Source organism: Mytilus trossulus, chromosome 4 (genome assembly GCF_036588685.1).
Source record: "Mytilus trossulus isolate FHL-02 chromosome 4, PNRI_Mtr1.1.1.hap1, whole genome shotgun sequence".
NCBI classification, from domain to species: Eukaryota; Metazoa; Mollusca; class Bivalvia; order Mytilida; family Mytilidae; genus Mytilus; species Mytilus trossulus.
In genome coordinates this window covers 49,588,828-49,604,551 of record NC_086376.1, presented here as the reverse complement: position 1 = coordinate 49,604,551, position 15,724 = coordinate 49,588,828, and the positions used below count along the sequence as shown (strand labels likewise).

At 31.2% G+C, this 15,724-nt stretch overlaps 1 protein-coding gene across 1 annotated transcript in view; it reads right to left on the bottom strand.

Moving 5' to 3' along the window:
- The window catches only part of LOC134715442 (tudor domain-containing 6-like), a 111,613-nt gene that overhangs the window by 69,561 nt on the left and 26,328 nt on the right, over window positions 1–15,724 (bottom strand). Inside the window, exons 10-12 of the mRNA XM_063577619.1 lie at window positions 4,645–4,713; window positions 2,854–2,950; window positions 1,413–1,482 (exon numbers count right to left, since the gene is read on the bottom strand). Coding sequence (XP_063433689.1) covers window positions 1,413–1,482; window positions 2,854–2,950; window positions 4,645–4,713 — 236 coding nt within the window. The remainder of the gene's footprint in view (window positions 1–1,412; window positions 1,483–2,853; window positions 2,951–4,644; window positions 4,714–15,724) is intronic.

Below are 15,724 nucleotides of genomic sequence, written 5' to 3'. Positions count from 1 at the left end.
ATGTGTAATTTACATAACCTTACGCATTAGATATAATGCTTAAATGAGATCAATGAAAACCCTGTACTATCATAAATATAGACAATGTTAATGAAAAGGGAGGCACAAACATAATAAATACGTAATTTATCTGCATTGATAAACTGTTAACTTAAAGAAATAATAATATGAGATCGCAAAGTGAAAGTACAAAACGGTGTCATGGCAGATGTAAACAAGTTGAATCTCACGACGATATTTGTCAAAATAAATCACTATATGACAGGAAAATCAAAGTATTTCATAGGTAAACATTTCAAAGATATACATATAAAACTGGCCCTTATCGCTTGCAAAGCACAAACAGTTAAAATCGTGAGTATGAAAGTCAATGCATTTATCAGTGTTTGTGCACACCCGAGAAGTTGACCACCCGTTAATATTCAAATAAATACATGTAATATACAATAAATATGTTAAATAATAACAATTATCAGTCCAGATTTGTCACAGTATAACATTTAAAATAACAATTCACTAAAAAAAATGCATTTTTAGCAAAAATTTGCTTATCAAAACAATGCTTTGTAATTAACACAGTATCCTTAAATGTGCAAAAAAGAATTAATGAAGAACTAAATGAAATTGATTTTTTCATTCTTCCAGAAAGGACTCAATGGTTATCTGTATAAAAAGTATATATTTAGCTGTAATACTATGAAACTACACCAAGTCTTAACTATTTTGTGGTAAAATGAGCTTAAAAATATTGCCCAGTAATGCCCAGTATTACCCATTTCTGGGAGTATTGCCCAGCCCGGGAAAACCCGGGTTTTCCCACCAGGGAAGTCCCGGGCGGGTAGTACTTTGCCAACCCTGATTTAACATCCTTCAAACGCTGCTTGCATATTTTTTTAGTGAACAAACTGTATCATTTGACCCCAATATACAATAAAATTCTAAAATTATTGCAAGGTTTAATGCTAGTGAGTAATGCAATAATGAAAACTCACGTTATATATGTGAATGCTCATTTTTCTGAAACCACAATAATAAACGCACCCAATAATTTCTGAATTTACAGTAGTTTCCATATGCAAAGGAGAAATAGGCTCTTTGTAGGTTTTCCAGTAAAAAAATAACAGATTTTATATAAGAATATCTCAAGGTAATCTTTTTCCTTTGCACTAAACCAGGCCATGTAAATTATCAAGAACTGGTTTTGATCAGGAGAAAGTTCCCCATTTCCATTCTCAATTTTATTGTCAAATGAACAAATTATGCAATTCAGTACAATTGATCGTATTGCTTATGCAACAACATATCAAATACCTTTGACTAAATGAAAGTGGTGATTTGTCAATTATAGAATCTGAAAATTGAATGATTCAAATTACTGATACTATGTAAGAGAAAGATAGAAATAATGATACCTCTACAATTTCATCTCCAACATCAATTTCAAACTGGTTCTCAAATTTTGTAGCAAATTCATTCTCTTTCCTGAAAATATTAAAGGTCTCTTTCAATTGTAAAAACAGAACAAAGGAATAATATGTAATCATAGGAAACCATATTCAGATTGACAGATGTTTTTAATAAGGTTCTTTCTCTTTAATCAAAATTGTTCAAAGATTTTGATGAAAGCTATATAAAATATGCAAAAATTTGATTGACAAAATTTCAACAAACAATTAAAAATTGTGATAGTTTGAGATATATTGATATTTCAAAGCAAACAGTCCCTGGGAGAAAAAAATTTCTTCAAATGATGAAACTACGATAAACAAACTGCAAATTGTGGTCGTTTGAGGAATATTGAAATTGAAATGCTGTCTGACCGATTTTACTTAGAAAATAATAATGATGGTCAATAATTCATGAGGTTTATCAATTAATGGATAACTGAATCGGTGCTTTGCTTTTGCGCCAATTGGCATTTCATTTGCGCCAAAAAAATCTTTCATTTGCGCCACAAACCATATTTCATTTGCGCCAAAAACTAAGTCTTTTATTTGAGCCAATATTACAGGTAAATAAGGTAAATACATGTAGATACAGGTAATAATAGTATAAAACATTCAAAAAGTCTTTAAATAATAAAGAAAGTAACATATTCCTCAGAAATCAGTTATCATAAAATCATACAAGTTATGCTAAAACCTCGATAAAATCATACAAGTAATGCTAAAAATTGTTTTGCTGTCTGTATCAGTCGTAATCCTGGCTTTACAGGTTTTTTTTGGTACACCTGAAGGACTTGTTTCCATTTTTTAAATCATTTGATAAACTATATATGTGGTCATCAAATATCACAGAATTATTTCCTCTGTTTGTCTCAGATTTGACTATGTCCATCTTGACACCTCACACTGGACTGGTCATGTGAACACTATATATATAATTATTACCTAAGTGACTCTCAGTTTTGTATTAAAAATGAGTATGAACTCACACATGTATCCAGGGGGAGTTATGTACAAACAAAAAACATAATAAATCGTAAATAATCTTTAACTTTTCCGTTATATAACCTGTCATACCTGTAAAATGGCGCAAATAAAGGCGTTTTTTTTTTTTTTGCGCAAATGATATATAACCTTGTGGCGCAAATGAAATGCTCCATACTGACCCATCCAATGGTGATAAGCAGATTATCTATAATCACAACTTATAACATCTGTTGTAAACATTAATTAGATGACGGTCATAAACTTGTATAAAACATGGATATGGAGAATTTTCATGAGGAAATATTTTTTCACTTTTTCAAATTTAAGTGATGAAATTGATTTGAAAACTTTCTTGAACATTTTCATAAATGACGAGTATTAGCATTGTAGTATTTCATAATATATATTAACTAAAATGTACCTTAAGTCTTTACAAAACTGTTTATGTCTTTCCCAGTCAGACTTCTGACATTCTGCACTACAGTATGGAGTCTTACATCTACTGCACTGGAAAACACCTGTATGTTACACTAATAATTCTATTACAAGGTTTACGAAAATTCCTAAATGTATCAGAACAATATGGACCATATGAATAGCTACAAATAATTTGGCTTCAACTTTAAATCAATGGATTAACTAACCAATATTCTTGTACATGCACAGCTGATTTCTTTTTTAACAAATTTAATAACTGTAGGTTCTGGTCACTGTATATCGTTTATAATGCATTTCTTGTTCAGATATCTTTGACAACTTCATAAACAATAGCAGCTTTATCTTTTTAAGTAATACACATTGGGTTTTCTAAGAAAATTATACTGATATCATTCAATTCAGAATGCTGGTTAATTTAAAAAAAATAGTAAATAAACCTACAATTATACCTTTATTATTGAATTAATCATCCTTAATGACAGACATTAAAATAGTATTCTACAATATATATTTGGATTCATTTCACATGGAACTTACATTTTAGATGTTACACTGAAGTTATCGCTATCAATCATGTTTGCCATTTTGTCTATGAACTACAGAAAGATCATGTAAAAGTGCAACTCATAATGGTCTACCAAATATAAAGTATAGGGATTAAAAGAGCATTTTGCATTGTACTATAACTTCATTTCCTTATTCTATTGATATGTCATGGTGTGTTATTTGGCTTAAATTTGTGTTAGTGTTATTTCTGATAAAAATTATGTTTTATTTTAAGAAAGGAAATTTTATGATTGTATTATGTAATATTTTATTAATCTGTTTTATTAACTTTACCTATGCTGTGGCATTAGTACTCGCAATGTCTCCGTTTTCTCAAAGCACTTTATTTTGAAAGACTAATTGTAATTAGCATATGTCACTTGGAAAGTTTATGTTTTTTATCAAAGTTTTTATCAAAACATTATAGGATTAGGCTTTGGTAATTAATGTCTATTTTTTGTTAATGAGAGTAATATTTACATGTCGAGTCATATTGATTTATATTTGGATTTAATATAAATAGCGTTGAGAAATTTAGGAAAATCAGTCACCTTTAGTCTATTATACTGGGTCTGTAGGACTGTCGATCAGTCTCCCAGTTGACTTTGTAGTGTTAAGACAAAAATGTATTTTTGACTCACCTTTTATTTTTGGGAATTTTTAAGATAACAGTCAGTGTTTCGGAAGCGTAACCTCACACTACTCATGTCATTATATTGGCCCTATAAGACTGTCTACCAGTTTACCAGTTGACTGTGTAGTGTGAGACAAAATTTATCTCTGACTCATAAATTTAATTTTTAGAAAATTCTTTGAGAAACTTTTATTTTGAGACTTTAATAATTTGAAATTGAGATTAAGTATGTTTTATGATTTAGTAGTTTTGGCATTTATTTTAGATTTTACATTTTAAGGAGAAATAACTTTACTTTGGGATTTGATATTTAGATTTGATACTTTATATTTTGATTAGATTATTATTATTATATGGAATTGTTTACTAATTGATTTGTTATCATCATTCGTTTAAATTGTTACAGTAATTAAATTATGAAAACCTTCCTTGCGTTTTAGCTATGCCTATCAGAACATTAAGTCTAGCGATATACTGACCCCCTGTCCCTTGGTTCCAGCACATACGAGTTAGCTCCCCCTTATCTTACAATGCTATCGAGTGGACCTTGGTGACAGATAATACTTTTGCTATATGAATAGAATCTACATGTACCTGTTGTAGTGCACACATTGCATGGTCTTGGGTCCACTTTTATAGCTCTTTTGGCATCTTTCTTTGGACCTAAAATTGAAACAAAACACTACAAATGAACAGTTTTTCTCTTTAAAAATTCTTGAATATATTTATTCAGACTACAAGAAAGAAGGAGAAGACTTGACATTCTGACTCTTTTAAGTTGAGTTTTAAACAAGATCATTAAACACAAACAAGCACCATTAGATATCCTCTGTATGTATGAATATTTAGTGAAATAATTCTTTCACGCCATGCTCTATGCTCATTTCAACATGAGTAAGCATTATATTTGTCAATATCTTTATACCGAGCTTAAGCAAGGTGTACAATGTTGACAAATATATTGCCAACCCCTGTTAAAACAAGCATAGAGCATGGCATGATAAAACTATTTGGATTCTAATAGGAAAATTCATAACTTTTGTACTTTGAAGCAGAACTATAATAGGCCTTTGAAAGGCATCCATTTTGATTTGATGACGCCAAAACGATTTTGAAAATAAACTTTGTTCAAAAGGCTGGATAAAGTTATCCACAGGATAAAGTCTGTATCCAATGGATAACTTTTTTCCACTGGACAAATCCAGTTGTTCAAAAATTGTCCAGTGGATAAAATAGCTTAACCACAGACAAAATTTGTCCAGTGTCTGGGGTTTTGGATAAGTTCTTATCCAGAGGCTAAATATGGCTGCCCATGTGTTGTATGATGTGAAGTAGACATATAAACCACACATAAATAGTGAAATTCACGGTAAACCATATTATAGAATTTCAGGCTAGGTAAAGATTTTCTGAAGCTAGCATAGAAGTTTAAACAATTTTGCTTTATGACGATTTGAAAAGACCTACCCAGAGAAATTATGCCGTTCCAGTTGCCACACAGATTAAAATTATTCTTAGATGTTTTTTACAGTTGCATTGCTTGTTATTGTGTAATATTGAAGTGAAAAAAAATCAGTTCGGACAAATTTTAAGAACGCCTTTTACTTTTAAATTAAATTATTACATGACATCACAAAAGTTCTGACGTAATGTTTTGATGTTGAGATGCTCGGCCAACGCACCTGTTGATGAACAATACAATACAATTTGTTTTTCCTATCGCATAAATCTTCCAACTGCGATTTGAAAAGCACAATAGAATACTAGTAATCAGAAATACTGGTCAGTACTCATAAATTAAAGGACAAGGTACAATAAGCATCAGAGAACTACCCATTAAAAGGCCTTATTTCGTTCAAATTAAAAGTGACTTCCTATTAATTATAATACTTTTATATTTAAAAAAAAAAATCCTGTATTTTTGTTAACATTAATAGATTTTCCAACTTCCGCTGATATTATTCATGCTCTGTTGCTGTAAACACCTCAAGATTCGCGAAAAAAGGCAGAAAAATAGCAGTTTCAAAACCTTTTTCTGAATTTTAAACTATGAGCGTACCTACGTCCCACCACCATATTTATACCAAACCAGACATTTCTTGAACATAAATGTTGATGCAGTTCAAATATTTTAATGGGCCGTAGGTACGCTCATAGTTTAAAAATTTTAAAACATGACAAATATCGTCATATTTTTCATTCAATCATCGATTTTTTTAAACGAGCTGCGGACAGGAGATGATTTCCGGTATTCACTGGACATAATTATATTCATGCTACTCGATAATAGCTAGTTCCTTTTGGACGAACATTAAACATATTTGAGACAGGAAAACAGGATATTCCTGTATTTATAACATTTTAGCAGACTGTCAAATTTTGACCCAATCGTCGCATCAGAATGTTTTAATCTCCGTAAGAACTTTTCTGGTTTTGTGAAAAGTGCTTTCTTTCACGTCTGCATTTCTATCAAGTATGGCATGCCAAGTTAACATTTTCAGGCAATCTTTTAATATAAATTACAGAACTGTGAATAATAACATACATTGTAATTGTAATTCATATGACATAAGAAGACACCATCAGGGCTCACACTACTTCAGAATTATAGGGAGAAGTGACTTCTCTTTTTGAAACTGATAGGGAGAAGTGGTGAGATTTGAAAGAGAAGTGCTCATTCGCGCGGTGCACTACAATATTTGGATTTTACTTTAGTATAAACGGTCATTTGTAAATTATGTTCTTTTTATATATTGTTCAATTCATATCTGAGTATTCAATTAAAGTAACATTTCAAATTAAAAGTTGTTTAAATTTTACTTAGGTTCTTGTGAGAAACTACCAACTAAATGACTAGCACTAAAAAAAAAAAAATTTTTTTTTTTTTTTTTTTTTTTATAATATATCAATTACAATTTAATTAAAAAATATCTTGTGTATGAAATCAGTGTTTCTCATCAAAAGATATATAAAGGTAAGCTGGGCCATAATATATTGATATTAGTGTAATAGTCTAAGAGTTAAGCAACTTTACAATAGTTTACAACAATCCATATAAATTATAGGGAATTATATACACCAATCAATAATGAGTTTATTTAGATGTAACCAAAAGTCTTTTAATGCGTAATATTTTCCTTTTGGGATCAATATTCTGTCAGCTGTTCCATCCGTGCGTCCGTAGTAATTTTTGTAAAAATACGGATTTCGGTCATAGTTGGTCCGTTTCCGATCCGTAGTTTAGAAATCGGACAAAGGCGGACGATTGCAAGAAAATTTACAAAAATAAACGATGTTAGACAAGTTATTTGGAAAGGATCGTGACGTTTTTAATGCATTAAATGGATTGAACATTTACTGGGGGCAACTTTTTTATCAAGTTTAAATGAAGTAACAAACTTATTTTGCAGTCGAAAGTTAGGTTGATGTACGTTTTCTAGTAACAAGCACCGGAACTTTCGGAAGTGCACGAAGTGATAAAAAGTTGTATTTTTATCAAATAACTTGCTACACACTGCAAAAAAGATGCTTCAACCTCATTTCATAAGATAATTAATCGTTTATGTCTAAATTTCTTTAATTATTAATAAAAAGTTGATGTTTCATCAACATGGTAAAAATTGAAAATGTCCGATGACGGAAGCGACTGAAAGCGAGTATCGTAAACAACAGGGCGACTTGTCTTCGCTTTTGCGGGTCGGGGAAAGCAAAGTGACGGTCGGAAAAGCGACTTCTTCGCCCAAGTCGCCTGGTAGCGTGAGCCCTGACCATGTGACAATTTTAATTATTTAATTGTGTTAGTGTAAGTAACAACAAGAGGCTCTCAAGAGCCTGAATCGCTCACCTTAATTCTTTTGGTTAAATCTCTCATCAATGATTATTTTGGCTTTTCAATTTATCTAAATGTTCTTTGAATCGTCCTATTTTCTTCAAAAGCAAAAAAAAAAAAAAATTCTCCTATGTTCTATTTTAGCCATAGGAGCTATGTTTCTTGACATACAAGGAAATAAAATATAAAATTTATACTAGATACTCTGAAACTCATTTAGCCTAAGTTTGGCTGAAATTGATAAAGCAGTTTCAAAGGAGAAGATTTTTTAAAGTAAGTCAACATGATGAACAAATTGTGAAAAAAGTCTTTAAAGGGCAATAACTCCTTAAGGGGTCAATTGACAATTTTGGTTATATTGACTTATTTGTAAATCTTACTTTGCTGAACATTATTGCTGTTTACAGTTTATCTCTATCTATAATAATATTCAAGATAATAACCAAAAACAGCAAAATTTCCTTAAAATTATCAATTCAGGGGCAGCAACCCAACAACGGGTTGTCTGATTCATCTGAAAATTTCAGGGCAGATAGATCTTGACCTGATAAACAATATAACCCATTGTCAGATTTGCTCTAAATGCTTTGGTTTTTGAGTTGTAGGCCAAAAACTGCATTTGACCCCTATGTTCTATTTTTAGCAATGGCGACCATGTTTGTTGATAGATCAAAACTTCAGATACAATTTATAAACTATATACCCAAAGGAACATTCAGTTAAAGTTTGGAAGTATTTGGCCCAGTAGTTTCAGAGGAGAAGATTTTTGTAAAAGATGACTAAGATTTACGAAAAATGGTTAAAAATTGACTATAAAGGGCAATAACTCCTAAAGGGGTCAACTGACCTTTTCGGTCATGTTGACTTATTTGTAGATCTTACTTTGCTGAACATTATTGCTGTTTACAGTTTATCTCTATCTATAATAATATTCAAGATAATAACCAAAAACAGCAAAATTTCCTTAAAATTATCAATTCAGGGGCAGCAACCCAACAACGGGTAGTCTGATTCATATGAAAATTTCAGGGCAGATAGATCTTGACATGATAAACAATTTAACCCTTGTCAGATTTGCTCTAAATGCTTTGGTTTTTGAGTTATAAGCCAAAAACTGCATTTGACCCCAATGTTCTATTTTTAGCAATGGCGACCATGTTTGTTGATAGATCAAAACTTCGGGAACATTCAGTTAAAGTTTGGAAGTATTTGGCCCAGTAGTTTCAGAGGAGAAGATTCTTGAAAAAGTTTACGACGACAGACGACAGACAACGGACGCCAAGTGATGGCATAAGCTCACTTGGCCCTTCGGACCAGGTGAGCTAATAATAAAGATCAACAAAATTATCCAACACTTAAATGATCTAAATTATGTATCTTGAGTAATTTTTTGGTTATGGTGTTGAATTTATTTATTGGACTTATGATAAGTAATATCCTGTTTTTCAACGACAACACTTGCTACCTCATATTTCTTGTTTGCAAATTATTTTCTACATAACGTTGTACATATATATTCGTTTATTTTTTAATCAGATAATCACACTTCAAAGAAAAGAAAATAAATATTGAATATTAAAGGAAAAACCCGCATCATAGTCAAAGATGACTTGCTTTTTAATTTTGTACACTTGACATGTGTTTCGTATCTTGTGGTGTTAACAGCAACAGAGCATGGATAATTTCAGTAGAAGTTGGAAAACAGTGACAGTCGAAATGAAAAAATGTCAAAAGACCACAACAGTCTCAAAATTCTGATTTTTATTTGTCAAATAAAGCTAAGTTTTATTTATTCATGAATAGATTATACGTAGTTTTTTAAACAATTCAAAGTTTTGTTAACAGTTAATTCATAAAATTACGAAAGCCTAATTAATAGTGTCACACATTTTTTTATCTCGTAATTAAGGATAAAAATCTCGTAATTACAAGAAAACTGTCGCGTAATTACACAATAATTATCTCTTAATTAAGCAATAATTCTTGCGTCATTATGAGATAATTTTTGTTTCATCTCGTATTTACCAGATATAAGAGATAATTATGACATCATTACGAGATAATTATGAGTACATTATCGCGTCATTACGAGATAACTATCGCGTATTTACTTCATAAGAAGCTGTTTTATCACATAATTACAAGATAATTATCGCGTAATCACAAGAAAACTATCGCGTCATTACGAGATCAGTAGTTTGTTATCTTGTCGTAATAACAGGAAAACTATCTCATTTATATTACGAGATAAAAATTTAAACCGTTGGTTTTCCTATTTGAATGTTTTTTTCTTTCAATTCCGTATTTTAAAAATTATTTCTTGAAATTTACAATCACACGATTCATTAAATAAAACCCAGTGGCCAAGAATAAAGGAATAATTGGAATTTTGATTAAGGAAACCCAGAAAAGCGCTCCGAAACGCCAAAAAAACAATGAAAAGATTGTTTGCCTAGTATTTTTTTTTCAAATGCAGAATTAAACTGAAAACACTTACATTTAAATATCATTTTGGTACACGTTAATTTACACTAAGGTGTACAGGAATAGGTGTGTTTTGTTGTTGAGTTGGACATGATGTACAGTTGAGATTTCCCAACTATATTCCACTATGAACTGCTTATTCAAAAATAAATGCTGTCACCAAATGCTTAATTATATATGTTGGTCCCTCTACAAAATGACGCGAGCTTACTGTTATACCCGTGTCCATTTGACCACCTGTCCGTCACATATTAATCGGTATATAGGATGTAGCTTTGGGTTTATAAAACTTATTTCAAAGTGCTACATTTTCTTAATGTCAACTTTAAAAACTATATATATATACCAAAAGTGCGCATATTAGTCAAAACTTTTTTTAATTGACAGTTTGCTAAATTTGGTATTTTGAAAAATATATAATGACATGCAGAGCACCTAGTCCGATTTCCTCCTTCTACAGTGTACAATTTCAAGATGGGCATTTTATAATGTACTGAGTGTTTTACTTATAGAGGATGCATGTATTTTCTCAGATTTTTTTATTGTATTTTTTTTTCACAAATGACAGAATGTTGAACTCACATTTAATACAGTTTGCAAGATTTGTCTGCAACTATTCACACTACCCAAATGTTTACATCATACAGAGAATATACTATATTAACCCTTTCAAGGCGAACAATGCGTTGAGGCATCCCCGTAGCCAGGCCGAACAATGTGTTGAGGCATCCCCGTAGCCAGGCCGAACAATGCTTTCAGGCATAGACAATCACGTGATAATCATATTTTTTTTGTTTTTTAACTCATTTCACCCCGTAAAGCTATGTTTAACCTATACCTATATAGGTTTTCAGGAAGCTTGTATATCACAGTTAAAGAATACCAATTCTGACTGAATTTGATACCTTATATATACTTCAATACAATGAAAGATCGGTAGCGTCAACAAACAAAATAAGCCGCCGCCATTTTGTACATAAACATGTGATGCGAACATGTGACTTTTTTCGTCGAGAAAAGGTTATTTGGAAGGAAAGTTAAATTTAATTTCATGAATAGTTTGATTAAAATTATGATACAAATTACGAAAAACGATTTTAACAATTGCACGGAGAATAAAATCAATTAATAATCCGACTTCCGTCGGCGCGGTAATTGGATTTTTCCCACGAGTGCAAAAGGTCGCACTCCTTTTATGGAAGTTCTAAATAAAACAATCCAATCACATTCCTCTCTCACTTGCCGATGTCAAGGACGCAAAATTATAGTAAATATTAGTAAAATGTCGTTTCATGGTCTGTATCGTGTCTGTAACATTCTGAGACATAAAATGTCCGATAGTTTTGAGAACGAGTTTGAGGGATTTTTGGTGGGAGAAGTAGATCTTCTTGGTCAACGGTATGAAATGCATTGACCTCAAAATGACATCGGTGATGATTTCATGATCACTCCTGAAGTGATGTTGAAAGAGCAGGGGTCAGCGAACTTTCAGATGAAAATAATGACAGCTGACAGATGTAAATAATGCCCCTGATGTCCCCCAACAATGACTGATGGCACCAAGAATTTTATATATTGAAATTTGAAAGAGGTCTTCCCCATTTATCCCAGAAGTAACTGGTCCACAAAACATATGAGACCCAAAGAAGGATATTTTTTCCAGATGTTTCTATCTGACAACCAAATAATTGAAAGTTATAATTAGATAAGATGAGACATTTTATTCCAAAGATAGGATATTTTTGATTCCAGAGATAAGATATTTTTATTCTAATTAAAGGGCCCATGAAGAGCAAAGTAAAATTGCAATGATTTGATAATTAACATAAAACCGGTAATGTTTTTATAAATCATATATAAATATGAATATAATCATCTCAATTTTAAGATGTTAAACCGCAGCCAGATCAGAGCCACACACATATATTAGAGTAAAAAAGCCATAACAATTATGTTTTTATTTTAACGGGCAATTATTCTCATATTCAATATGGATGTACATTGAGGGAAAATAAAATATAATTGTATGAGCTTTAGAATTTAGGACAAAAATGTTATATTTTCTGACAATGTACATATATTGTTTTTATCCTGAAATTTATTAATCCCAACACTTGAAGGCTTTTTCATGTTTATAGTTATTAAAAATATAAGTCATGGTCTCTAATTTTTCAAAGAAATGGACGAAATTATGCAGATAATTAGGTATCTTCTCTTCACTGATACGCACCAGCGAGGTGAGCAAAGATGGGAGACTAATAATGATGTATCTTACAAACTCAGAAATTAAAGACCCCCTTAACAGACAAAAAATGAGAGACCAACATGTCCCCAAACGATAGGTGATGATTCATGATATCTTACAAAGGGAGGGATGCATTCAAGCAATTCATGCCTTCTAAAACTAAGAAATGGGCCATCAAACTTTGGGATTTGGTAGCGTCAGACACGGTGTATGTCATATTGTGAAATCTACCATGTCGAGACAGATCAAACACATGTAGGTTAACTCTGTTTGCCAGTAGACTTTGGGAAACAAGATAAAGTGTCACATATGCTGGGCTAGGGTATCTATTAAAGGTACACAGGAAAAAAGGTTTGAAAATATGGTTGTGTTGAATGTAGAAAACCACTTTGCCTACCCCATTGCTTCACTGTCTCCCACTCAGTCAAAAATTAAACTTCTTAAATAAACAGTTACTTTGTTACAATTTTTAAGTTGAAAGGATATTATATATACATAATTTGTTGAAAAGGTTTTCACAGATAAGTTGTTGAAAGGATATTCATAATTTATATTTGTTGTTACAGTTGACATTTTCATTTAATTTTTTTTTTAATAAGGAACATTAAATTATTTTCATCATTGAACAATACAAAACCAAAGACAGTGGAAATTCTAGCATCCCATGGAGTCAGGACACTTATAATAAATAATTTTAAAAATAAATCATTGACTTTTTCAAAGTAATTTTATTTTTAAAAGTTCATGATTGTCTTTCAACATTTAATTATGTCTCACTTAATTTATCAACACATTGTGTTAAAGTGTTAAATGTACATGGATAAGTGTGTCAGGTCATCTAACATTTAATTAATATTTCCATGCACTCAGTGGTTTGATACAAAAAAAAAAACAGAAAAAAATCCACAAAAGATCCCAATAGTCAATTTAGATCAATATTCATGCAAAAATTCAAAGAAAACATCGTACTAAGAAAGACAACTCCAACTTATCCAGGGACACAACTTCCTATCTGGTGATTGCATTGTACAGGTAAAAAAATGGCCGCCGCCGAATTTGTCAAACCATTTTTATTCGTATTTATTCTGACTAATAAGCTAGAATTTTGACTTTGGAGTTATTTTTTCTATATAACTATGATAAAGGAACACTCGAAATTGTTAATTACCATTTGTATTGTTAATTTAGAAGATCGGAGGCAAAAATATAAACCGGTCACAAAATAAAAAAGATTTCTCTAATCAAACGTCATTTTCTTTCCACAAAAGGTTAAAAAAAATCAAAAGTAGGTATTGTCATGTAAATTTATTTATATTGCAACACTCCTTCCATACTTAAGTGTAACAATATCGAGTTTGAAACCGATTTGATGAGAAACAACAAAGATGCACACGTTTTTATTAAAACGTCATTTTTTTCCCATTCACACGTCAAATTAATTCAGGCCAGACAAACTGCGCGCGGAAATTTGATCAGGTCACACAACGTCGCGGAAAAAAACAATTCAGTAAGGAAAGTGTTAAAAACATGTATTATTTATCTTTCACTTTTACAACTGACAGAATGTTTTTATTAGTAATGAAGATGTCTTTTAGACACAACAGTTTCAAATTGTATTGTATCGTCCTGAACAAGCCTGAAATATTTGCAACTGGACATTTGTAACCTCAAATCAATCAATTCAAATTTTACTTGAAAATCACTGTTCACTCAATAACATTTTTGAAGCCGAATATGCACCCTGTTAGTTGGAAATAAAACTAAATCAGTAAAATTAATAGGAAATTTACGAAACCAGTCGGGAAAATGAAAACAAAATAACAACCAGATGGTCCGCAAGGCGCAGCTTTATACGACCGCAGAGGTTGAACCCTGAATGGTTGGGGCAAGTATGGACACAACATTCAAGCTGGATTCAGCTCTAAATTTGGATTGTGATTTAATAGTTGACCCAGCATAGGTTTCTGACACAGAATGAATGTGGTCTAATGAACTTAAAAAAAAAAAATTGCCTTTAAGCAATTCACTATGATGTTGAATTTTAATCCTCTCAAAAAAATGTTTGAAGAAATTTTCTTTTTATTTATGAAATCTGAAATGAAAAAAAATGACCCCCCCAATTTTTTTTTTTCATCCCCCTTTCCCTAATTTCAAAACTGATCTCAATTCAAATTTCTAATGAGTTTGCAACAATAACTACTCATTTAAATACATCATAAAATATTAAAATGTAAAAAAAAAGTGCTTGTTATCACTGACAATGACTGAATGGTAAAGATTGTTTTAATCTATCAGTTTAAGTGTAAGTGAATATACATTGAATATTGTATAAAACAATGATTTAAGTTGATTCAACTACTATTCTGGACAAAGAAAGATAACTCCAATTGAAATCCAATTGGAATTTCTTGCTATTGCACAATATTGTGCAATTAGATATTTCTTGCTATTGTGCAATACTGTGCAATTGAAAATATTTGCTATTGCACAATACTGTGCAATTGAAGATTTCTTGCTTTTGCACAATACTGTGCAACTGAAGATTTCTTGCTATTGCTGAATTTATAACTGTGCAATTGAAAATTTCTTGCTATTGTACAATACTTAATATAATAATTTTGAATCCCGATTTGGACCAACTTGAAAACTGGGCCCATAATCAAAAATCTAAGTACATGTTTAGATTCAGCATATCAAAGAGGCCCAAGAATTCAATTTTTGTTAAAATCAAACTTAGTTTAATTTTGGACCCTTTGGACTTTAATGCAGACCAATTTTAAAACGGGACCAAAAATTAAGAATCTACATACATAGTTAGATTCGGCATATCAAAGAACCCCAATTATTCAATTTTTGATGAAATCAAACAAAATTTAATTTTGGACCCTTTGGGCCCCTTATTCCTAAACTTTTGGGACCAAAACTCCCAAAATCAATACCAACCTTCCTTTTATGGTCATAAACCTTGTGTTGGAATTTCATAGATTTCTATCTACTAACACTAAAGTTATTGTGCGAAAACCAAGAAAAATGCTTATTTGGGCCCTTTTTTGCCCCTTATTCCTAAACTGTTGGGACCTCGACTCCAAAAATCAATACCAACCTTCCTTTTGTGG